The sequence below is a fragment of the Staurois parvus genome, unplaced genomic scaffold, assembly GCF_062004578.1.
Source record: "Staurois parvus isolate SC_StPar_1 unplaced genomic scaffold, SC_StPar_1.0 ptg000720l, whole genome shotgun sequence".
NCBI classification, from domain to species: domain Eukaryota; kingdom Metazoa; phylum Chordata; class Amphibia; order Anura; family Ranidae; genus Staurois; species Staurois parvus.
The window spans coordinates 1807288-1833293 of record NW_028318516.1 but is presented as its reverse complement, the minus strand read 5'-3'; the positions used below and the strand labels follow the sequence as shown (position 1 = coordinate 1833293).

Below are 26006 nucleotides of genomic sequence, written 5' to 3'. Positions count from 1 at the left end.
ACATGTTCACATACACAATAAACCACCGCTGCTAGTATAGTGTCTGAACGGATCAATATCTTTGATCAGATCAACACCATACCAGCATTCAAATTAGTATAGTGTCCTCAAAAATGCAGCATTAGTGGGATCAGCCCCGGCACCTGCCAGCATCTGTGTTTAGCCCCTACGCTTAACCCCTCTTCTCCCCCAGCAAGTGCAGTGTCAGTAGGTCACTGTCACTTGATACATTGCACACAAAACTGCAGTGTTCACAGAATCAAGCCTGATCTCTGCTAGCACTTGCAGGTACATTTGCTTGTAGGGGTTCATGCAGTCCCTGAAAGCCAAGTGCTCTTTTATCCGTGAGTCACACTAGGTACCTATAAATTTAGTGTCCAATATGTCCAACAAAAGGTACACTAGTGAAGAGGCCTACAGGATTCTTAGTATGTCAGATGAGAGTGAAGGGGAAGACTCACTGACGGAATCTGTCTCACAATACGATCCTGTAGACAGCAGCGGCACCCTGACAGATAGCTCAGACGATGGAGAAGAGGTCCCTACTAAGGTCAGGTGTACCCGACCCCGTTCCCAGGTTGCTGAGATGTTACAATCACATGATGACTCTCATATGCAGCAGAGTGCCAGTACTAGTGCCACACTACCTTTTGGTAAACTGGTGAGCACCAGCAGTCTAGTACATCCTGGTCTTTCTTATACCAGCACTGCAGTATCACTTGGTGACGTGGTGAGTCCCATAAGTGCAGTACAAGCTGGTGCGGTGGTGAGCACAAGTATTGTCTCACAACCACCAAGAATTTGCACACAGGCCCATAGAGCACCTAGTGTCCTTCCGGGTGTGCTTGCAAATCCCAATTGGCAGCCTACAAATTCTGCAGCATCCGTACTTCCCTCATTCACTGCCAAACCTGGAATTAAGGTGGAAACAGCAAATTTAACTCCTCCCCTTGATTTTTTGGAACTGTTTTTCACAGAAGATCTGTATGCATTAATTGTGGATCAAAGCTATTTATATGCAGAACAATTTATGGCCTCCAACCCAAATTCGAACCTTGCCAGACCATTCCCATGGAAACCCATTACGGTTCCCGAATGTAAAGTTTTTTGGGCCTAACCCTCAACATGGGCATTACTAAAAAAATGAATTGCGATTGTATTGGTCCGCAGACCCGATTCATCATATGCCGTGTTCTCTGCTGCCATGGCCAGGCATAGATATTAGAGTATAATGTGTTTTATGCATTTCAACGACAATACACTATCATCCTCAAGGTGACCCTTAATTTTACCGGCTCCACAAAATTCAGCCCCTCGTAAATCACCTTAACCAAAAATTTGCAGATGTTTATACTCCCCAGCAAAACATCTGTGTTGATGAGTCCCTCATTCATTTTTCTGGCCGCCATGCATTCAAATAATTTCTCCCCAGCAAGCGTGCCAGATATGGGCTCACGATCTATAAGACCTGTGAGAGGACAACAGGCTATACATATGTTTCAGATTTATGAGGGAAAAGATAGTCACGTGGAGCCCCTGGATGCCCAGAATATATGGGGAGCAGTGGCAAGATAGTTTGGGACTTGGTGTCATCATTTTTCCTTATGGGGTTCCACTTATACGTGGACAATTTTTATTCAAGCGTTCCACTATTTAGACATTTGTACAATCTTGGAATTGGCGCATGTGACACCGTGCGACCTAATATGTACCCACCATTAGAAGTGGGTGGATTCAGGGTGGTATATTCTAATGGTGGGCACACCAAACACTTTTTCGTCCAGAGATTTCTTCTCTATTTTTCATTCAGCCCACTGGCTGCATACATAAAAAAGAACATATCATATATACCCAACAAGGACCAGAGACGTACTGGTACATCAGAGGACTTTGAATGGTTATACCAGGATGATGCCTACAGTGGCAGGCATCATCCTGGTATCATTTTATTCATCCGGCAATCAGCCTTCATGTAAAAGCAATCCTAGTGGCTAATTAGCTGCAAAATTGCTTTTACAAGCAGTGGAATAGATGCCCCTTCCTTCCACGGTCTTCTTGGGCAGTCCTGTGCCATCAGGGGAACCTGTGATAGCATTAAAAGGGATATAAAAAAAATGAAAGGGACAATGTAAAAATAATAAAACAAATCAAAATAACATTTAAAAAAGCCCCCTCGAGCGCGGTAACTTGTAACGGCTTTTAAAGCATTGCCTATGGATATTAAGTTTGTCACCATTGCACAGGGGATGCGCAGTTTTAAATAATGTCATGTTTGGTATCTATTTATTCGGCATACCATCATCTTTTATATTTTACCAAACATATTTTGTTTTGTGCATTAAAAGTGAAAAAAGTGTATTTTTAAAAAAAAATTACATTTGAAAGATCGCTGCGTGAGAACTATGTGACATAAAAAATTGCAGCTCCCACCATTTTATTCACTAGGTTGTCTGCTTTAAAAAAATATATAATGTTTGGAGGTTCAAAGTAATTTCCTAGCAAAAAATATGCAAAAAAAAAGCAAAAAATATGGTTCATGTGAACCAAAAGTGTCAGAGAAGGCTTGGTCTTCAGGTGGTTAGAAGAGTGAATGATGTGTGGCATAAACTTCTAATGCTGGGCATAGAATGCCCCCACCCCCCAAAATGACCAATTTTTGGAAAGTAGACCACCCCAAACTATTTTCTGAGAGGCATGTTGAGTCAATAGAAGAATTAAGTTTTTTACCAAAAGTTTTTGGGAAATGAAGCATGGCGAGTATTTTGCAGATCTCGTTTATTGCAACAATTCTTTGGAAAATGAAGAAAACAAAAACATATTTTTTTCTATTTTTTTATATTTCAAAACCTTGTGAGAAAAAATGAGATCTGCAAAATACTCACCATGCCTCTTTTTAAATTCCTTGGGGTGTCTACTTTCCAAAAATGGGTCATTTGGGGGGGGGGGGGGTTGGGGCTATCCTGGAATTTCAAGGCCTCTGAAACTGATAGGTAATGAGGAAGTTACACACCTTCAGGCTTTCACAGTGGTCATTGGATTTCAGGCTCCTGTATGTGGCTAGGCTCCCAAAAAGTCTCACATGTGGTACCCCCATACTCGGTAGAAGTAGCAGAATGTATTTTGGGGTGTAATTCCACATACACCCTGTTCCAAATTATTATGCAAATTATATTTTTCTCATTTCCCTCAATAATTGATGTAAATATCAGTCGGCATAATTCTCAGGTTACAACTATAAGAGTACAATTCACATTTTATTGAACAAACCTCCTAATGATAACAGGATTTGTGTTCCGGATTATTCCGCACAGGAAGTTTCAAAATACTTTATAGGTTGTAAAGAACTGAAAATTGTCATTTGTTGTGTTTGCAGCAAATTTACTGAAAACAAAAGCTATTTCAATCAAACTTTTCCCAACATTGTAACTTTGTAAACATTTGAAGCGGTCACGTTACATTGTAACATAGGACCCCTTATCTGATAGCAGATCACAAGTCTTCCATCCATTGAACTTGTCAGTTTTTGGACAGTTTCTGCTTGAATTTGTTTGCGAGATGTCAGAATAGCCTCCCAGAGCTGCTGTTTGGATGTAAACTGCCTCCCCCCCTCATAGATCTTTTGCTTGAGGATGCTCCAAAGGTTCTCAATAGGATTGAGGTCAGGGGAGGATGGAGGCCACACCATGACATTCTCTCCTTTTATCCCCATAGCAGCCATTGATGGAGAGGTATTCTTTGCAGCATGAGATGGTGCATTGTCATGCATGAAGATGATTTTATTACGGAAAGCATAGTTCTTCCTTCTGTACCAGGGAAGAAAGTGTCAGTCATAAACTCCACATACTTTGCAGAGGTCATCTTTACACCTTCATGGACACAAAAGGGGCCGACCAGCTCTGTTCCCATGATTCCAGCCCAAAATAAGACTCCACCATCGCCTTGCTGACGTCGCAGCCTTGTTGGTACAGGGTGGCCGTCCACCAACCATCCACTACTCTATCCATCTGGACCATCCAGGGTTGCACGGCACTCATCAGTGAACAGGACTGTTTGAAAATGAGTCTTCATGTATTTTCTGCCCAATGCAGCCGTTTCTGCTTGTGAGCATTGGTTAGTGGTGGCCGAATAGAAGGTTTCTGCACAGTTGCAAGACTCTGGAGGACTCTACACCTTGTCCGTGGGACTCCAGAGGCACCAGCAGCTTCAAATATCTGTTTGCTGCTATGTAATGGGATTTTAGCAGTTGCTCTCTTGATCCGATGCATGGATCTGGCAGAAATCTTCCTCAATGTGCCTTTATCTGCACCAACCCGTCTGTGCCCTGAATCAGCCACAAATCTCTTCAGTGTGATGATCACGCTCAAGTTTTCCTGAAATATCGAATGTTTTCATCCCTCGTCCAAGGCATCGAACTATTTCACTCTTTTCGGCAGCAGAGAGATCCTTTTTCTTCCCCATATTGCTTGAAAATGGCGCTCTGCTTAATAATGTGGAACGCCGTCCTTTAGTAGTTTTTCCTTAAATTGGGCTCACCGGCCAATCTAATTATCACAGGTGTCCCAGATTGTTTTCAGTGATCAAAAGAGCCCTGACACACAATGCCATCCATGAGTTACACTGAAAAACAAAATATTTCATCTTTGTGACACAAATAGAATTTGCAGAATAATTTGGAACGCGGTGTATACCAATGGCTTGTGTGAGAAATATATAATTTAAATGACAACTTTGTGTAAAAAAAAAAAAAAAAAGGTTTTTGTAATTTACCAAAAATTTTTGGAAAAAAAATAAATCTTCTTTGGACTCAATATGCCTCTCAGCAGATAGCTTAGGGTGTCTACTTTCTGGAGAGGGGTAATTTGGGGGTGTTTGTACTGTCCTGGTATTTTAGCACCTCAAAAAATGTGATGGGCAGTCAGAAAGTAAAATTCCATTATCTCTCCCATAGAGTGCTTTGTGTGAAAGTTATAGCATCTACAATCAATATACACTTACTGGTTTTTTTTAACCAAAAACATGGAGCAGAATACATTGTGGTCTACATTTTTTGATGAAATTTGAGTTTTTTGGATATTTTTTTGACAGAATTGAGAAAATCTTTTTTTTTTCTAAATTTTTTTGTTTATAGCGCCACAAATTAAAAATGCACAGGAGATCAAATACCACCAAAAGAAAGCTATGTTTGTGTGAAAAAAGTGCATAAGTTTCATTTATGTACCATGTTGCATGACCGCGCAATTGTCAGTTAAACTAGCGCAGCGCTGTATAGCAAAAAAATGGTGTAAATTCCATTATCTCTCCCATAGTTTGTAGACGCTATAACTATCACACAAACCAATCAATATACACTTATTGGGATTTTTCACCAAAAACATGGAGCAGAATACATTTTGGCCTAAATTTATGACTAACTTTGAGTTTATTGTATATTTTTTTATAACTGAAAGTAAAAAGAATTGTTTTTCTTCAAAAAAATGTTTTTTTTGTTTATAGCACAAAAAATAAAAATAGCACAGGTGATCAAATACATCTGAAAGAAAGCTCTATTTTTGTGAAAAAAGGACGTAACTTTTGTTTGGGTGCAGCATTGCATGACCGCGCAATTATCAGTGGAATTACTGCAGCGCCAAGTAGCAAAAAGAGGCGTGGTCATTAAGGGGGGTAAATCCTCTGGAGGGGGAGGGGTTAAAGGTGGAAAAATCTGAAATTATTTATCTTTGTCTCATTTTTTTACATCCCAGAAACTTGACATTTCAGCAGGGTGTGCAGACTTTTTATATCCACTGTATCCTATTGAACTGCACCTACGCTGGCAAAATGATAATATTGCTGATTATCTGTCCTCCCAATTCTGGACAAATTCAGTTTTATAGCCAACCCTGGAAAAGCTCCACCAGTTTTCTAGTCCACATATTATGGTTGGTGGGGACATCAATGCACATATGTCCTGTATAGGGACAGACCTTCAGCCATTGGAGGATTACCATCTAAAGGTCTGATTGCTTTATCTATGTCTTTTCCCGATCTTACGAGGGAATATCACCTATATGACTGGTGGAGGACCAAACACCCTCCCCACAAACAATATTCTTTATTCTCCGGGGGTCATCGGGTCCACTCTGGACTGGATTGATTTGTCTCAGCTCCATGGATAAAGAATATCATCTCCTCTGAAATAATTTCCTTGGTCTGATCACACGGCCACATCATTGGATTTTCTGGTTCCCGATATGTCTAGTAGAACATGTTATTGTCGGCTGATCGACATTTTACTTCAACACCCGGAAATCCAATATGACTTGCAGGCTTCTTTGGAGGAATGGTGTAGACTGAACACTGGTACTGTGGACAGGGTGGACACGCTGTGGGGGGCACATGAGGCATTCTTTAGGGGTCCATGTATTTCTGTTGGAGCCCATCTTAAATGGGATAATAACCATCAGAAGTTGACTCTCCAGCGTGAACTTTCTAAAGCAGAAACTCATTTATTCTGCCAGAATTTCTATGAGAGAAATGATATTTTATCTTCTCTCCAACTAGAATTGTATTACACTGAAGAGGCCCAAAAATCCAAAGTGACTTCCAGGTGTCAGTTCCAGCCGGATACAATCTCCTTCCCAATAGTCAGAGTTACATTGTTTGTTTTTGTTTTTTTGCAAACAAAGCTATTTTATGGAGCTCATCTAGAACAATGGATCTCTCCCAACATGAAGTCTAGGAGATTGTCCTCTGATTGTCATGTATATAGTATCTATTGGACAAGTACAGAATTGAGGAAAGCGAGGACACCTCAGTGCAGGAACAATGGGATTCTGTCCTATCTCCTGCACCCGGGGCAAATGAACAACATGTACCAGCCTTCCCAGCCCCATCAATGTACACTGTGGAGGCATCTTGTATGTAGACTCTGGATTCAACAAACCAGCAGCCTGGCCATTCAGGAACGTACCATTGTTCAGCTCTGGGGGGGAAACAAACATCTCTCATGGAAAGGAGCTCTGGGGAGTCAACAGACCAATCTTTCATCTATACATATGTTTCCATCTATCCACATCACTCCATTCTTTTTCTGGACAAAACCATTATAAATATCAGCGACAGATTTACAAATCTAGGATTTTACAATGAGAACACAATGTCACAAGGGATCTGTAAAAGATTTTATCTGGACACAAGATCCCATTGTAAGAAAGGAATTCTGAATATGAACAGCGACTGTTATGTGGGATCCCATTATATTCAGTGCGGGGAAATGTATCTGATTGTAGAAATAGTGTGTGTGATGTCATATCTCCAACCAATCAGGAGTGATAGAAATAGTGTGTGTGTGATGTCATATCTCCCGCCAATCAGGAGTGATAGAAATAGTGTGTGTGATGACATATCTCCAACCAATCAGGAGTGATAGAAATAGTGTGTGTGTGATGTCATATCTCCCGCCAATCAGGAGTGATAGAAATAGTGTGCGTGTGATGTCATATCTCCACCAATCAGGAGTGATAGAAATAGCGTGTGTGTGATGTCATATCTCCCGCCAATCAGGAGCGATAGAAATAGTATGCGTGTGATGTCATATCTCCCACCAATCAGGAATGATAGAAATAGCGTGCGTGTGATGTCATATCTCCCACCAATCAGGAGCGATAGAAATAGCGTGCGTGTGATGTCATATCTCCACCAATCAGGAGCGATAGAAATAGCGTGTGTGTGATGTCATATCTCCCACCAATCAGGAGCGATAGAAATAGCGTGTGTGTGATGTCATATCTCCCACCAATCAGAAATGATAGAAATAGTGTGTGTGGCTGTCAATCACCGGATCCCGGCCAGTAATTACCCGCCGGCACCCAGTGATTACCGAGTATCTCTGATGGGGAGGAGGACTGTTTTGTTTACTAACAATCTTCCTCCCTGTCAGCTCGGGCACACTGCACAGCACAGCCATCCAGAACAGTGAGCTTACAATGATGCACCCCCCCGCCCCCTAGTAAAACACTCCCAGCACACAGTTAACCCTTTGTTCACCCCTCATGTTAACCCCTTCCTGCCTAGTGCCATTAGTACAGGGTCAGTGCTTTTAAATGTATTGGTGTCACTGGGGATGTCAGTGACACCAAGTCAGCCCCCCCAGTGTCAGAATGTCTGCCACAGTCTTGCAGTCCCTTATTGTAAATAAATAATCATTTATTTCATAACCCGTAGGCCATATTTCCACTGATCTAATCTGTGTTTTTAAATGATTGTGGTTGGCTCTAAATTACTCAGAATTATTAATTAAGTCAGATAAATTATTTTATAAATTATTATTATATGTGCAAGCACCTTTAGCTGACTTTATTTGCCCAGGCATTACCTGGCAGAACATACTATTTTTAGAGGCACTGCTGGATGAATTATTAATAATTATTCAAAAGCACAACACCCCCCATGGTTCCTCTCTTAGTGACACCACATTGCCCCCATGGTTCCTCTCTCCTCCTCTCTTAGTGACACCACATTGCCCCCCATGGTTCCTCTCTCCTCCCTTTTTAGTGACACCACATTGTCCCCCATAGATCATGTCTCCTCACCTCTGAGTGACTCCACATTGCCCCACATGGTTCCTCTCTCCTCACCTCTGAGTGACTCCACATTGCCCCACATGGTTCCCGTCTCCTCACCTCTGAGTGACTCCACATTGCCCCCCATGGTTCCCGTCTCCTCACCTCTGAGTGACACCACATTGCCCCCCATGGTTCCCGTCTCCTCACCTCTGAGTGACTCCACATTGCCCCCATGGTTCCCGTCTCCTCACCTCTGAGTGACTCCACATTGCCCCCCATGGTTCTCCTCTCTCACTACAATAGCTGCTGTCACCCCAGTAGTCTCCCTCTATGGCTCCTCACATCCTGACCTCCCCAGACATTTCTCCTTTAGCTTCTTGTCTGTCTCTGGCTGCAGCTCCATGTAAGAGGGGGAGGGGGATCCTCAGTTCAGGAAAGGAGGGGAGGGGGTGATATCAGTGGAAAGAGGGTCTTGAGCGGGGGAGGGGTGTCAACACTAGGGGAGAGGAGTGTACTCAGAAGGGGAGGGGGAGGGGTGTCCTCAGTGCAGGAAAGGAGGGGTGTCTTCAGAGAAGGAAAAGAGGGGTGTCCTCTGTGGAGGGGGTGTTCTTAGTGGAGGAGGGGAATGGTTTTTTGGGTAAATAACACCAAATCTAAATCCTCCTGAGAAGTTCCTAAAAAAACAATGGTCATTGGGGTGACATGGCAGAACTTTAGCTGAATCTTAGAAAGCACAGCCTATTCCAAGGGGCTACAAGGTAAACTGACCCCGGCTTTGTTTGCCTACAGGGAGGGGTCCAGTGGTCTGTTTACACAATTCCTAAACAAAAGCTCCATTGTTCTCCAGTTTCCTTTCTCCAGAAGGAAGAAGCTGGTCTGGCTGTACAGATCACACAGGTGGAGTCTACACTGCAGTCTGCATTGTCAGCCGAGCAGCTGAAGGAGTCCAACATCTAACCGTCTACTAATCAGGCGTACTCTTGGAGCACCACCTACACAAGACTCACCTCGTCCATCTAGACTGCTCACTAGAGCTTCTTCTACAGCCTCTGACCCATCACTTCCCTCCTCTGCTGGAGGCACATTATTAGGATCTATAGAGGGACAACTCCGACCTCATTTTGTCCATCGGAATCAAGGAAACAGCAGAGATCCGGCCACAGGGGAGGTAGGAAACATCAACGCTGCAACAAGGGATCTCCCACTCATCCAACCATCCCAACAGATGATTCATCATCAACAGAAATAGATGGAATTGTCACCTTCTCCTCAGCTGGACTGACATCGGGTAAGATGGACCTTCTGGGGAAAGGTTTGGGCTTTAGCCCTAAAGGTATCATGAAGAAGTTTTTGTTGGCACAGGACTTGTATAGATGTCTCAGGAATATTAGATTGAAGGGACATTATTCTTGGAGAGGTGATATTGAGGGATCATCTGTAGTCACACCACTGAGTAGGTCTGTCTGAGGTTTACAGACAAAATGGAAGTTTCCACCACCCACTACATATGCAGCAGCAGAAATGTTCCTTCATTTGGATGATAAAGATGGTGAAGTATGACAGTCTATAATCAGGAACTCTGGGGTCATATCCTAATAATGGCACCATTGAGGAGAAAGGTGCATTGCCATCATTAGCAGCAACGGGAGATATAACATTGAAGCCAGCTGATAAGGGGGGATGGGTGGTCATTATGGACACAGCATGTGATGACAATGAGACACTGGAGAGAGCAAAGTCTGGTGCAGCTCTGCATAGGAACCAATCAGCTTCCAGGTTTTTGGTCAAAGCTTCATTGAACAAGCTGAAGTCAGAACCTGATTGGCCCGCATGCACAGCTGCCCCAGATTTTGCACACTCCAGTTTTAGTAAATCAGCCCCATTGAGATGGTTTATGCCAGATCCCGGGTTGTGGGTTCCATTCAGTACAATGTCTTTGGGTTCTCTTGCTAGTTGACTGCCCCCTTGTTAGTTGAGGTGTTTGTAGTCATAGAGGTGTTGGGTCATGATGGAATGATGTTGTGTCAGGTGAATGGTAGGCTCTGACCTAGTTTTATCTGCCAGCTCTGTGTTGATTCGCTGAGTTTTCTATTGTTTGTTATGTCCATCCTTGGAATTAGGGAGGACAGTATGATGTTGGAGTGAGGACATTTTTGTTGTGTGGTCTCTGTTAGTTGTAATAGTTTATTCTCAGAGGTTTCCTTTTATCCCTGGAGGATGTTTGGGTCGGTGTGTATGATGATATGTTTGGGTCGGTGTGTATGATGATACGTTTGGGTCGGTGTGTATGATGATACGTTTGGGTCGGTGTGTATGATGATATGTTTGGGTCGGTGTGTATGATGATATGTTTGGGTCGGTGTGTATGATGATATGTTTGGGTCGGTGTGTATGATGATATGTTTGGGTCGGTGTGTATGATGATATGTTTGGGTCGGTGTGTATGATGATATGTTTGGGTCGGTGTGTATGATGATACGTTTGGGTCGGTGTGTATGATGATATGTTTGGGTCGGTGTGTATGATGATATGTTTGGGTCGGTGTGTATGATATGTTTGGGTCGGTGTGTATGATGATATGTTTGGGTCGGTGTGTATGATATGTTTGGGTCGGTGTGTATGATGATATGTTTGGGTCGGTGTGTATGATGATATGTTTGGGTCGGTGTGTATGATGATATGTTTGGGTCGGTGTGTATGATGATATGTTTGGGTCGGTGTGTATGATGATATGTTTGGGTCGGTGTGTATGATGATATGTTTGGGTCGGTGTGTATGATGATATGTTTGGGTCTGTATGTATGATGATATGTTTGGGTCGGTGTGTATGATGATATGTTTGGGTCGGTGTGTATGATGATATGTTTGGGTCGGTGTGTATGATATGTTTGGGTCTGTGTGTATGATGATACGTTTGGGTCGGTGTGTATGATGATATGTTTGGGTCGGTGTGTATGATGATATGTTTGGGTCGGTGTGTATGATGATATGTTTGGGTCGGTGTGTATGATGATACGTTTGGGTCGGTGTGTATGATATGTTTGGGTCGGTGTGTATGATGATATGTTTGGGTCGGTGTGTATGATGATATGTTTGGGTCGGTGTGTATGATGATACGTTTGGGTCGGTGTGTATGATGATATGTTTGGGTCGGTGTGTATGATGATATGTTTGGGTCGGTGTGTATGATGATACGTTTGGGTCGGTGTGTATGATGATATGTTTGGGTCGGTGTGTATGATGATATGTTTGGGTCGGTGTGTATGATATGTTTGGGTCGGTGTGTATGATGATATGTTTGGGTCTGTGTGTATGATGATATGTTTGGGTCGGTGTGTATGATGATATGTTTGGGTCGGTGTGTATGATATGTTTGGGTCGGTGTGTATGATGATATGTTTGGGTCTGTGTGTATGATGATATGTTTGGGTCGGTGTGTATGATGATATGTTTGGGTCGGTGTGTATGATGATATGTTTGGGTCGGTGTGTATGATATGTTTGGGTTGGTGTGTATGATGATATGTTTGGGTCGGTGTGTATGATGATATGTTTGGGTCGGTGTGTATGATACGTTTGGGTCGGTGTGTATGATGATATGTTTGGGTCGGTGTGTATGATGATATGTTTGGGTCGGTGTGTATGATGATATGTTTGGGTCGGTGTGTATGATGATATGTTTGGGTCGGTGTGTATGATGATATGTTTGGGTCGGTGTGTATGATGATATGTTTGGGTCTGTGTGTATGATGATATGTTTGGGTCGGTGTGTATGATGATATGTTTGGGTCGGTGTGTATGATGATATGTTTGGGTCGGTGTGTATGATGATACGTTTGGGTCGGTGTGTATGATGATATGTTTGGGTCGGTGTGTATGATGATATGTTTGGGTCGGTGTGTATGATGATATGTTTGGGTCGGTGTGTATGATGATACGTTTGGGTCGGTGTGTATGTTGATACGTTTGGGTCGGTGTGTATGATGATACGTTTGGGTCGGTGTGTATGATGATATGTTTGGGTCGGTGTGTATGATGATATGTTTGGGTCGGTGTGTATGATGATATGTTTGGGTCGGTGTGTATGATGATATGTTTGGGTCGGTGTGTATGATGATATGTTTGGGTCGGTGTGTATGATGATATGTTTGGGTCGGTGTGTATGATGATACGTTTGGGTCGGTGTGTATGATGATACGTTTGGGTCGGTGTGTATGATGATATGTTTGGGTCGGTGTGTATGATGATATGTTTGGGTCGGTGTGTATGATGATATGTTTGGGTCGGTGTGTATGATGATATGTTTGGGTCGGTGTGTATGATGATACGTTTGGGTCGGTGTGTATGATGATACGTTTGGGTCGGTGTGTATGATGATATGTTTGGGGTCGGTGTGTATGATGATATGTTTGGGGTCGGTGTGTATGATGATACGTTTGGGTCGGTGTGTATGATGATACGTTTGGGTCGGTGTGTATGATGATACGTTTGGGTCGGTGTGTATGATGATATGTTTGGGTCGGTGTGTATGATGATATGTTTGGGTCGGTGTGTATGATGATATGTTTGGGTCGGTGTGTATGATGATATGTTTGGGTCGGTGTGTATGATGATATGTTTGGGTCGGTGTGTATGATGATATGTTTGGGTCGGTGTGTATGATGATATGTTTGGGGTTGGTGAAATACGGATCATTGATGACTCCTATCGTTTGTTCAGTTGTTGGACTTGAATTTTGTTGTCTCTTGTTCCTGGGAAGAGCCGTTTGGTGTTTAGATATTTCCCATTGGAGTCTATTATTACAAAAAGAATCCGGAGTCTGTTGGCTGTTCTTGTGGTTTGATGATTGTTTGTAGGGATGGGCTTCATGTTCCAGTTGAACCTAAGTTTGATTTGAACATGGGCCGTTCGTGTGTTCAGCAAACACAAATAGTAAGGGCATTCAGTGGGCTGTTTGACCACCATGCCCCACAATGCACTGCGCCCTGACAATGCATTGTGATTGGACAAAGCAATGCACCTAACCACAAGTCAGGTGTAATACTTTGACCAATCACAGTGCGTGGTGATGTCACAAGGGGGCGGGGTATATAAAAACTGTTGTCACGGCCCCAGCTGTCAGACAGCTAGGAGCCAGCATCACAAGCAGAGCTTTTTTCCTCTTTGTTGGGTAGCGATGGTGTCAGGATCGTGATTGACGTTGGATCTACTTTGGGGGACATTTTTTAAAATGTTTTTTTTAATAAAGGACTTGTCAATGACTGACTCCTATCACTTTTTACACTACACTTTTTTTTGTGAATGGGTAGCAGTACCATATACTGCCTACTCATTCACATAGGAGGGGGCCGGGATCTTGGGGCCCCCTTGTTAAAGGGGGCTTCCAGATTCCAATAAGCCCCCCAGGCTACAGACCCCCACAACCACAGGCTACGGATGTCGGAAAGAGGCCCTTGTCCCCATCAATATGTGGACAAGGTGCTTTGGGGGGCTCCTGGCCCAAGGCACCCCTCCATGCTGAGGGCATGTGTCCTGGTATGGTTCAGGAAGGGGGACGCTCACCACCCCTTTCCTGACCTGCCGGGCTGCATACTCAGATAAGGGTCTGGTATGGATTTTGGGGGGACCCCCATGCCATTTTTAACCAATAGCCATCCGGCCAATAGCCGTTTGGTGGCCAGGAAAAGGCTGTAGATTTCCAGGTGGAAGCCATATGGCGTCCTCCCACACATGCACATTTTGCGCACTTGCAGAGCGCACAGCGGAGCTATCTGTCACTGGCCGTGTACCTCGAACATGGCCGATGACAGATCTGTGTACCAGCCCCAGTTGCTGGTACCATGTGACCTGCTGTGACCAATCACAGCACTTCACATGACAGTTATATACAATGGATGGCTTCATTCGTGCTATCCATTGTATACTAGTGTCTAGCTGTGAATGGTCACAGCGATCACATGCACATGTCATGTGATTAGCTGTGGCCAAATCACAGCTAAGCACAAAAAAAAAACCCTGAATGAATCGATGTCATTGAGGTAAATGCTTGCTTATAGCGAAGTAATTATTTGCTATAAGCAAATTGTGTAAAAAAAAACAAAATACTGATCACTTCCCCAAAGTAGTACAATGTTACTATGCTAACATTATACTACTTTGGACATAGTGAAATAAGAAAAAAAAATATTAAAAAAGGAAAAAAATGTAATAAAAAATTAAAACTAATAAAAAAAAAATATATATTTTTTTTTTCATACTGTCACCAGTCAGTGTCACTGATCACCGCCATGCCAGTTATATGATGACGCTGTACTGCACTGGTGACAGGATGTAAAAAAAAAATAGTGAAAATAATTTTTTTTAATTTTTTCATTTTCTGAATAATTCTGACAAAAAAATACAACTTCAAAAAACTCGCCATGCCTCTTATGAAATACGTCGGACTGTGTACTCTGCAAAAAGGGGTCATTTGGGGGATATCTGTACTGTCCTGACATTTGGGGGATATCTGTACTGTCCTGACATTTGGGGGATATCTGTACTGTTCTGACATTTGGGGGATATCTGTACCGTCCTGACATTTGGGGGATATCTGTACCGTCCTTACATTTGGGGGATATCTGTACCGTCCTGACATTTGGGGGGATATCTGTACCGTCCTGACATTTGGGGGATATCTGTACTGTTCTGACATTTGGGGGATATCTGTACCGTCCTGACATTTGGGGATATCTGTACCGTTCTGACATTTGGGGGATATCTGTACCGTTCTGACATTTGGGGGATATCTGTACCGTCCTAACATTTGGGGGATATCTGTACTGTCCTGACATTTGGGGGATATCTGTACCGTCCTGACATTTGGGGGATATCTGTACTGTTCTGACATTTGGGGGATATCTGTACCGTTCTGACATTTGGGGGATATCTGTACCGTCCTGACATTTGGGGGATATCTGTACTGTCCTGACATTTGGGGGATATCTGTACTGTCCTGACATTTGGGGGATACCTGTACTGTCCTGACATTTGGGGGATATCTGTACCGTCCTGACATTTGGGGGATACCTGTACTGTCCTGACATTTGGGGGATATCTGTACCGTCCTGACATTTGGGGGATATCTGTACTGTTCTGACATTTGGGGGATATCTGTACCGTCCTGACATTTGGGGGATATCTGTACCGTTCTGACATTTGGGGGATATCTGTACTGTTCTGACTAGAGATGAGCGAATCGAACCAGGCGAACCGGAATTCGAGTCGAATTTCAGGAAATATTCGATTCGCGTCGAATCCGAAATTTTGCCTACTTCGGGTGCGCGAATCGAAATTTTCCCGATCAGCCGGCAAAAGTGTCCCTGCAGAGAGCTCCGCTATTTCTGACATTTCTCTGACAGTTCCTTCACATGTACAGCGGTTGAAACATTGTATCTATTAGTTTCCATTTAGGATACAGATGTTTCAACCGCTGTACATGTGAAGAAGCTGTCAGAGAACTGTCAGAAATAGAGGAACTCTGCACATACACTTTTTGCCGGCTTGGAATTAATCTTATTTTCATCCTACTTCTTCTTCTTCTTCTTCCTCATCCTCAGAAGAAGAAGAAGAGGATGAGGATGAAGAAGAAGAAGAAGAAGAAGTAGGATGAAAATAAGAATAATTCCAAGCCGGCAAAAAGTGTATGTGCAGAGTTCCTCTATTCTGCAGATACACTTAGAGGAGCTCTGCTGATACACTTAGAGGAGCTCTGCACATACACTTTTTGCCGGCTTGGAATTAATCTTATTTTCATCCTACTTCTTCTTCTTCATCCTCAGAAGAAGAAGAAGAGGATGAGGATGAGGATGAAGAAGAAGAAGAAAAAGAAGAAGTAGGATGAAAATAAGAATAATTCCAAGCCGGCAAAAAGTGTATCTGCAGAGCTCCTCTAAGTGTATCTGCAGAATGTCATTTATGGAAACAAATAGATACAATGTTTCAACCGCTGTATGGAGGGAATGTCCCAGAACTGTCAGAAATAGTCTATTTATGACAGTTCTGGGACATTCCCTCCATACAGCGGTTGAAACCGCTGTATGGAGGGAATGTCCCAGAACTGTCAGAAATAGACTATTTATGACAGTTCTGGGACATTCCCTCCATACAGCGGTTGAAACCGCTGTATGGAGGGAATGTCCCAGAACTGTCAGAAATAGACTATTTCTGACAGTTCTGGGACATTCCCTCCATACAGCGGTTGAAACCGCTGTATGGAGGGAATGTCCCAGAACTGTCAGAAATAGACAGAAACTGTCACAGAACTGTCCTTCTTCTCATCCTTCTCCTTCTTCTCATCCTTCTCCTTCTTCTCATCCTTCTCCTTCTTCTCATCCTTCTCCTTCTTCTCATCCTTCTCCTTCTTCTCATCCTTCTTCTCATCCTTCTCCTTCTTCTCATCCTTCTTCTCATCCTTCTTCTCATCCTTCTCCTTCTTCTCATCCTTCTCCTTCTTCTCATCCTTCTCCTTCTTCTCATCCTTCTCCTTCTTCTCATCCTTCTCCTTCTTCTCATCCTTCTCCTTCTCCTTCTTCTCATCCTTCTCCTTCTCCTTCTTCTCATCCTTCTCCTTCTTCTCATCCTTCTCCTTCTCCTCCTTCTCCTTCTCCTTCTTCTCATCCTTCTCCTTCTTCTCATCCTTCTCCTTCTCCTTCTTCTCATCCTTCTCCTTCTTCTCATCCTTCTCCTTCTCCTTCTCCTCATCCTTCTCCTTCTCCTTCCTCATCTCCAAGGGCATTTAAATTAAAGGTACAGTGTTCTGCACTAATTTAAAGGCTCTCTGAAGCCCAGAAACCCTTTTTATAAGTTAACTTCGTAGCGAATTTATTCGCATCGAATCGAATTTCATACTGGAATTCGCCGAATCAGCCGAATCGAATTTTTGAAAAATTCGCTCATCTCTAGTCCTGACATTTTGGGGATATCTGTCCTGTCCTGACATTTGGGGGATATCTGTACTCTCCTGACATTTGGGGGATATCTGTACTGTCCTGACATTTAGGGGATATCTGTCCTGTCCTGACATTTGGGGGATATCTGTACTCTCCTGACATTTGGGGGATATCTGTACTGTCCTGACATTTGGGGGATACCTGTACATTCTGACATTCTTGGACCTCAAGAAATTAGATTGGCTGTCAGTACTTCAGGATTGATCAATGTTCAGATCTATACCATAGTTTGTAAACTCTATAACTTTCCTACAAACTAAAAAATACATCCTAATTTGGGTTATTTTCACCAAAGACATGTAGCAGAATACATCTCGGCCTAAATGTATGAAGAACAATTATTTATTTTGCAAACTTTTATAACAGAAACAAAGAAAAATGTGTTTTTTCAAAATTTTCGGTCTTTTTTCGTTAATTTAGCAAAAAAACAAAAACTGCAGCAGTGATTAAATACCACCAAAAGAAAGCTCTAGTTGTGTGAAGAAAATGATAACATTTTAGTTTGGGTACAATGTTGTATGACCGCGCAATTGTCATTCAAAGTGTGAGAGCGCTGAAACCTGAAAATTGGCCTGGGCAGGAAGGGGGTAAAAGTGTCCGATATGGAAATGGTTAAAAAAAAATTGTCATGGAAGGTTCCTCTCAAAATCCATACCAGTCTCGATGGGCTTGTTTTTTTTTTAATTGTTGGGCAATGCTGACAATTCTTTTGACATTCAGCTGTCGGCAGGAAACCCCACTGAGACCAGGAACATGAATGAATGTCTCACTACTAAAATACCGCGTGACTTCATCACATAACTCATGCCGGATATTAGTAACTGAGCGGGATCTTCATACTCAGATGCGGTAAGACACCTCTCAGTCCTTCGTGTTCGACATTCACTGTAGAACATTCTGTAGGTTCGGATGTTTGACCGCGACCTGAACAGGGGGGTGTTCGGCCATCACTATTTGTGGTCTCAGGATTAGTAGAGTTGTCTTGGCTATTGCTGGTCTTTGTCTTGTTACATTTCGGAAGCTGATTGGTCTCACCGGTCTGTTGTTCCTTGATGGGTACTTTGTATAAATCATCCTCTTTGATTCTCTTTCCTGGTTGTTGAGCTCCATTTGTATCTTTGGTGTCATTATCTCTTCTCTCAGTTGAGGGTTTTCTTGGTGTAATTGTTACATTTTAGACTGAATTTCTAGGATAGATCTGTAGGGGTATTTTTAGTGTTTTTAGCTCTTCTCTCAGCTTCTCATTTACATTTTCTCACTTGTCTTTGAAGTTTTTCTTTTAATTGAACAAAGTCTCTAGCTGAGATTAAGCTTGTAATTTTTGGATTCTTAGATGCACTTTCTGAACGAACCTGCAAATCGAAACCAAGCATTCTGGTTATCAACTCATACTCCCACCAGGCATGGATTGAGCAGGTGAACCCCATAATAATACATGAAAACCTAACTTCTCCTAGGAGACTTATGGCTCTCTGGCAGAACTGGCTGGATACTCCGGTACTCACTCCCCATACTTCATTTGTCATAGCTTTTTATAGGTTTAACTTTTTTAGGCCCCTAAAAATGGACCCGGCCAACTGTACCCTACTAAATGGTGACTACATTGGAGGCCGATACTTGGTGTATGATCCTGTAGACACAGGCCTACTTGAACGGTGTCAGCTCTCTATGTATGTACTGGAGAGAGTTACTTGCCATGTACAGGTGAATTGTTCTACGTTGCTTCTTTTTTCTCTTTTCATTTGTTTATAGAAAATAAAAGTGACACCAGAGACAAAGCAAGTTATTGTTCTGTATGATCTGTAACATTGCCACAACTGCTTATACATGAGAATGTATGACTCCATTGTCTGGGCTGGATGTTGGATATACTGTGTGTACTTAAAAACTTAAACAATACAATTTAGTTTAATTAAAAAAAAATATTTTATATATATATATATATCAGTGATGGCGAACCTATGGCACGCAGAGCCATCTCAGTGGGCACGCCAGGAAGAAGAGGAAGATGAGCACACACGGACCACGCACAGTGACCGGCCATCCAGATCTCGTCCACACTGGACCCCCATCGAACTACATCTCCCACATGTCTCTGGGGCCAGGGTGGGCATGGATGAGAGGAAACGGCTCCTATGCGGATCTGGCACCAGGGGTGATGTAGCGGGGATGGGTGTGGAAGAGAGGAAGAGGCTCCCACACTGCTCCGGGCCAGGGGCGACGTGTTCAGCGTGGATGGGAATGAGCTGCTGGGTTGGAAGCTACACAGACACTGCCAGAGGTGAGATTAACTACTTGCCGACCGCAGATAGCCGAATGACGGCTGCACTGCGGCCGGCCAGTTCTGGGAGGGCGTAATATGACGTCCTCCCAGAACGCGCTCTCCTGCGCACCCCTAGGGGCTCCGCACCGTGCGCAGCTGATCACGTGACGTGGTAAAAGGCCAATCACAGCGGCCTTTTACCACGTGATCAGCCGTGTCCAATGACACGCTGATCACCGGGAAATGCAAATGCCGGTTTTCGGCTGCACTTTCCTCACGGTGTCAGATCGTGAGGAAAGTACTGCCGAAAATCGGCAGTTGTCAGAGCGGGGATCAGCACCAATCATCAGGGCACTGATCATCAGTGATGATCGGTGCCCAGCAGTGCCACACACAAGTTCCGCCCACCTGTGCCCAGCAATGCACCCACCTGTGCCCAGCAATGCACCCACCTGTGCCCTCCTGTGCCGCCTACCTGTGCCCAGTAGTGCCACCCACCTGTGCCACCCACCAGTGCCCATCGGTGCAGCCCAGCAGTGCTGCCAGTCAGTGCCACCAGTCAATGCCCAGTGGTTGTGCCAGTCAGTGCCCAGCAGTGCCGCCAGTCAGTGCCCAGCAGTGATGTCAGTCAGTGCCACCTATCAGTGCTGTCTATCAGTACCCATTATCAGTTTCGCCTATCAGTGCCACCAATCAGCGCCACCTATTTGTGACACCTCATTAGTGCTGCCTATCAGTACCGCCTATCCGTGCCACCTCATTAGTGCCGCCTATCAATGCCGCCTATCAGTGCCGCCTATCAGTGCCCATCAGTGCTGCCTCATCAACGCACATCAGTGAAGGAGAAAAATTACCTGTTTGAAAAATGTTATAATCGAAACAATTGTTCATATGGGTACAACCTTGCATGACCGCGCAATTGTCAATCAAAGTGCGACAGCGCTGACAGCTGAAAATTGGCCTGGTAAATAAGGGGGTAGAAGTGCCCGGTAGGCAGGAAGGGGGTAGAAGTGCCCTGTAGGCAGGAAGGGGGTAGAAGTGCCCTGTAGGATGGAAGGGGATAGAAGTGCCCTGTGGGCAGGAAGGGGCAGAAGTGTCCTGTGGGCAGGAAGGGGGCAGAAGTGCCCGGTGGGCAGGAAGGGGGCAGAAGTGCCCTGTAGGCAGGAAGGGGGCAAAAGTGCCTGGTGGGCAGGAAGGGGGCAGAAGTGTCCTGTGGGCAGGAAGGGGGCAGAAGTGTCCGGTAGGCAGGAAGGGGGCAGAAGTGCCCTGTAGGCAGGAAGGGGGTAGAAGTGCCTGGGGGGCAGAAGTATCCTGTGGGCAGGAAGGGGGTAGAAGTGCCCTGTGGGCAGGAAGGGGGCAGAAGTGTCCTGTGGGCAGGAAGGGGGCAGAAGTGCCCTGTGGGCAGGAAGGGGGCAGAAGTGTCCTGTGGGCAGGAAGGGGGCAGAAGTGTCCTGAGGGCAGGAAGGGGGCAGAAGTGTCCGGTAGGCAGGAAGGGGGTAGAAGTGCCCGGTAGGCAGGAAGTGGGTATAAGTGCTCTGTAGGCAGGAAGGAGGTAGAAGTGCCCGGTAGGCAGGAAGGGGGTAGAAGTGTCCTGTAGGCAGGAAGGGGGTAGAAGTGCCCGGTAGGCAGGAAGGGGGTAGAAGTGCCCTGTAGGCAGGAAGGGGGTAGAAGTGCCCTGTAGGATGGAAGGGGATAGAAGTGCCCTGTGGGCAGGAAGGGGCAGAAGTGTCCTGTGGGCAGGAAGGGGGCAGAAGTGCCCGGTGGGCAGGAAGGGGGCAGAAGTGCCCTGTAGGCAGGAAGGGGGCAAAAGTGCCTGGTGGGCAGGAAGGGGGCAGAAGTGTCCTGTGGGCAGGAAGGGGGCAGAAGTGTCCGGTAGGCAGGAAGGGGGCAGAAGTGCCCTGTAGGCAGGAAGGGGGTAGAAGTGCCTGGGGGGCAGAAGTATCCTGTGGGCAGGAAGGGGGTAGAAGTGCCCTGTGGGCAGGAAGGGGGCAGAAGTGTCCTGTGGGCAGGAAGGGGGCAGAAGTGCCCTGTGGGCAGGAAGGGGGCAGAAGTGTCCTGTGGGCAGGAAGGGGGCAGAAGTGTCCTGAGGGCAGGAAGGGGGCAGAAGTGTCCGGTAGGCAGGAAGGGGGTAGAAGTGCCCGGTAGGCAGGAAGTGGGTATAAGTGCTCTGTAGGCAGGAAGGAGGTAGAAGTGCCCGGTAGGCAGGAAGGGGGTAGAAGTGTCCTGTAGGCAGGAAGGGGGTAGAAGTGCCCTGTAGGCAGGAAGGGGGTAGAAGTGCCCGGTAGGCAGGAAGGGGGTAGAAGTGCCCTGTAGGCAGGAAGGGGGTAGAAGTGCTCTGTAGGCAGGAAGGGGGTCTAAGTGCTCTGTAGGCAGGAAGGGGGTCTAAGTGCCCAGTAGGCAGGAAGGGGGTAGAAGTGCCCAGTAGGCAGGAAGGGGGTAGAAGTGCCCGGTAGGCAGGAAGGGGGTAGAAGTGCTCTGTAGGCAAGTGGTTAACTGCTTGCCAACCATGCTATAGCCAAAAGATGGCTACAGCACAGTTGTCTAGTTCTGGGAGGGCGTCCCACAACGCAAACCCAGTGGCACACACCCTGCACTGCCAGTGATCGCTGTGTCCTACAGATACAGCTGATCACGTGATAAGGTAAAAGGCCAATCACAGCAGCCTTTTACCACGTGATCAACTGTATCCAATGACACAGCTGATCACAGTGTAAATAGAGTTGCTGGTTATCGGCTGCACGCTGTCACACATTGAAGAAAGTACTGCAGATAACCGGCAAATGTGACAGGGGAAATCTGCACTAATAATCAGGGCACTGATTATCTGTGCCATTCAGCAGTGCCCAGCAATGCCTTCCAGAAGTGTCACCCATCAGTGCCCAGCGGTGTCGCCTGTCAGTGCTGCCCAGCAGTGCCACTGATCAGTGCCGCCCATCAGTGCTGCCCATCAGTGCCACCCATCAATGATGCCCAGCAGTTCCGCCAGTCAGTGCCGTCTGTCAGTGCCTCCAGTTGGTGCTATCAGTCAGTGCCGCTTATCAGTGCCCATCATTTCCTTCATATCAGTGCATCACCAGTGCCGCCTCATCAGTGCTACCTATCTGTGCCGCCTCATCAATGCCCATCAGTGCAGCCTCACCAACGCACATCAAAGAAGAAACATTACCTGTTTGCAAAATTTTAGAATAGAAGCAAAGGAAACCTTTTATGTTTTTAATTTTTTGCTCTTTTTTCATTTATATTGCAAAAAATAAAACACCCAGTGGTGATTAAATACCACCAAAAAAAGCTCTATTTGTGTGAAAAAAATGCTAAAAATTGCATATGGTTACAGTGTTGCATGACCGCACAATTGTCATTGTTAAGTGCAACAGCACTGAAAGCTGAAAATTGTCCTGGGCAGGAAGGGGGTAGAAGTGCCCGGTAGGCAAGTGTTTAATTCCAGTGTTGGCACTTTGAAATAAAAAAAGGTGGTTTTGTGTTGCAGTTTGGGCATTCGGGCTCAAAAAGGTTCGCCACAAACACTTGTATCCGGATCCTGCCATCCAGGTTATTTCATGTGGCCCTTGCATCTCTCCTGCAGGTACCCCTTGTCTCCTCCCCCACCTTGTCTCAGGAGTCGGCAGCAGAGAGGAGAAAAGAACTCCTCTGCCAAATCCTGCACTTCTCAGTGCAGCTGCATCATCCCCTCATCCTCACCTCCCTTGGTCTCAGCATTCAGCAGACTCTGGTAATTGACTCCACTCCTCCTCTGGTCCTCCTCCAGACCCTGCACTTTCTTCTTTCCAGTTCTGCCCCCAAAGGAGGTGCACGGTGATGTTAGGGTGGGTGTGGGGTTCTTGGCATCTGATGTAATGGGGGGGTGAGGTGCTCTGGACATCTAGTCTTACAGTTACAACTGGCCCTTTGAGGACAACCATAATGCTGACACAGCCTGCGATGATATATATGATATATTTATTAATGATCATTAAAAATAAAAACCAACTTTAGCCCTTTTATATAGAATTCTGATTTTTATTTTTTTTTGTACAGGTGGATTGACGAATCACGTTTTCGGTCATGCTGGTCTTCGTGAATACATCTCAGTCACATGGGAAACCAAACATCTGGGTCTTAATTGATGGAAAGTTTTTATTGCAGTTCACTGGAGGAGTCACACAGGACACAAGTCATATCCGTGTTCTACATGTCATAAGTGCTTTGGGTCCTCTTCAACACTGATCCAACCTCAGAGGGTAACAAGAGAAAAGTCATTTCAGTGCTCTGGATGTGACAATTGCTTTACAGTAAAGTCCAACCCATGTATACATAAGAGGAGTCATTTCAAGCGATTTCTTGTTTGGAACGTGACAAAGATTTTACAATGGAGGCAAAACATATCACACACCAGAAGGTTCACACTGGAGAGAAGCCATATCAGTGTTCTGAATGTGATAAAACTTTTACATGGAAGTCAAATCTTATCATACACCAGAGGAGTCACACTGGAGAGAAGCCATATCAGTGTTCTGAATGTGACAAAGCTTTTACAAGGAAGCCACATCTTATCATACACCAGAGGATCCACACTGGAGAGAAGTCATATCAGTGTTCTGAATGTCACAAAGCTTTTAGACATAAGTCAGATCTTATATCACACCAGAGGATTCACACTGGAGAGAAGCCATATCAATGTTCTGAATGTGACAAAACTTATACACGGAAGTCACATCTTATCACACACCAGAGGATTCACACTGGAGAGAAGTCATATCAGTGTTCTGAATGTGACAAAGCTTTTACACAGAAGTCACATCTTATCATACACCGGAGGATGCACACTGGAGAGAAGCCATATCAATGTTCTGAATGTGACAAAGCTTTTACACAGAAGTCATATCTTATCACACACCAGAGGATGCACACTGGAGAGAAGCCATATCAGTGTTCTGAATGTGACAAAACTTTTACATGGGAGTCATATCTTATCATACACAAAAGAGGTCACACTGGAGAGAAGCCATATCAGTGTTCTGAATGTGACAAAGCTTTTACATGGAAGTCAGATCTTATCACACACCAGAGGATCCACACTGGAGAGAAACCATATCAATGTTCTGAATGTGACAAAGCTTTTACACAGAAGTCAGTTCTCATAGCACACCAGAGGATTCACACTGGAGAGCAGCCATATCATTGTTCTGAATGTGAGAAAACTTTTAAATGGAGAGGAAACCTTGTCATACATGAGAGGGTTCATACTGGAGAGAAGCCATATCAATGTTCAGAATGTGGCAAAGCTTTTACAGGTAATGCCGGGCTAATCTGTCACCAGAGGATTCACAAGCTTGAGCTGCATAGAGGAAACTCCAGAAGAAGGGGCAATATTAAAAAAGTTGCAGCTGTCCCATTAGGTTCACAGGCCCAATGTCTTCCCACAAACTAAGGAAGACATGATGCTACTTAAAAAAAAAACTTTGAACAAACAGAACTCTAATGATCAGATTCATTGGGTTTAGTGATTATGTCCATCAGAAACACACCTAGAAGGCCTGTGAATATTTCACCTTTGGACATTTCTTCAGATAAGCAGCAATGACTGAACTGTATTCTTCATCATTCTCATCTTTATCCTTTTTTATGGAGCATTGACTGAACATGTAATGCATTTTCATCATTCACTAACTGAGCTATGTTCCCATGTGTTTTCTTCATTGCCAGAATCTGACCAACCAATACATGACCAACATTGCCTCAGTACCAGAGTCTAGGATGGGGTCCTATGGATTCTTGCCAAGCCTCTGAAAACTCATTAGGAGAGTCCATTCCAGGTTCTTTTGAGAACTGATACACCATAAGCTGGCTTGAGGGCTCCAGCTAAGCCCACTTTGTCCACACCTCCCATTACATGTACCACCTCCTCTCCCATGATCAATGCCTCCTTTCCATGTTCCATCTCCTCTCATGGATGACATCTTTGCAGGCAGGTCTGTAGCTGAGATACCAGCCAGATAGAGGTCTCTGTGTGGTTAGAGAGTAACTTCTTAAGCTGGTGTAGGCCTTCCAACACGGAGTTAATGCTGTTTTAGGGGACATATTCAACAGTATCACCTAATACCAGCTGGCCACTTATGTTTCATCTGGTTTTCTCAAAAGGGATTCTATCAGGTGATGATTGGATGTCCTTGTTATCCTTTTTTTTTCTGTCCAGCTATTGCTCATCTCCATA

The 26006-nt window shown here is 44.6% G+C and overlaps 1 protein-coding gene across 1 annotated transcript; it reads left to right on the top strand.

The window, feature by feature from the left end:
• The first annotated feature begins 24161 nt into the window (after positions 1–24161).
• On the top strand, positions 24162–25362 carry LOC149445485 (uncharacterized). Its single transcript, XM_089653780.1, has one exon. The coding sequence runs from the start codon at positions 24162–24164 to the stop codon at positions 25221–25223; it is 1062 nt and encodes a 353-aa protein (XP_089509906.1). The 3' UTR covers positions 25224–25362.
• Positions 25363–26006: the final 644 nt, after the last annotated feature.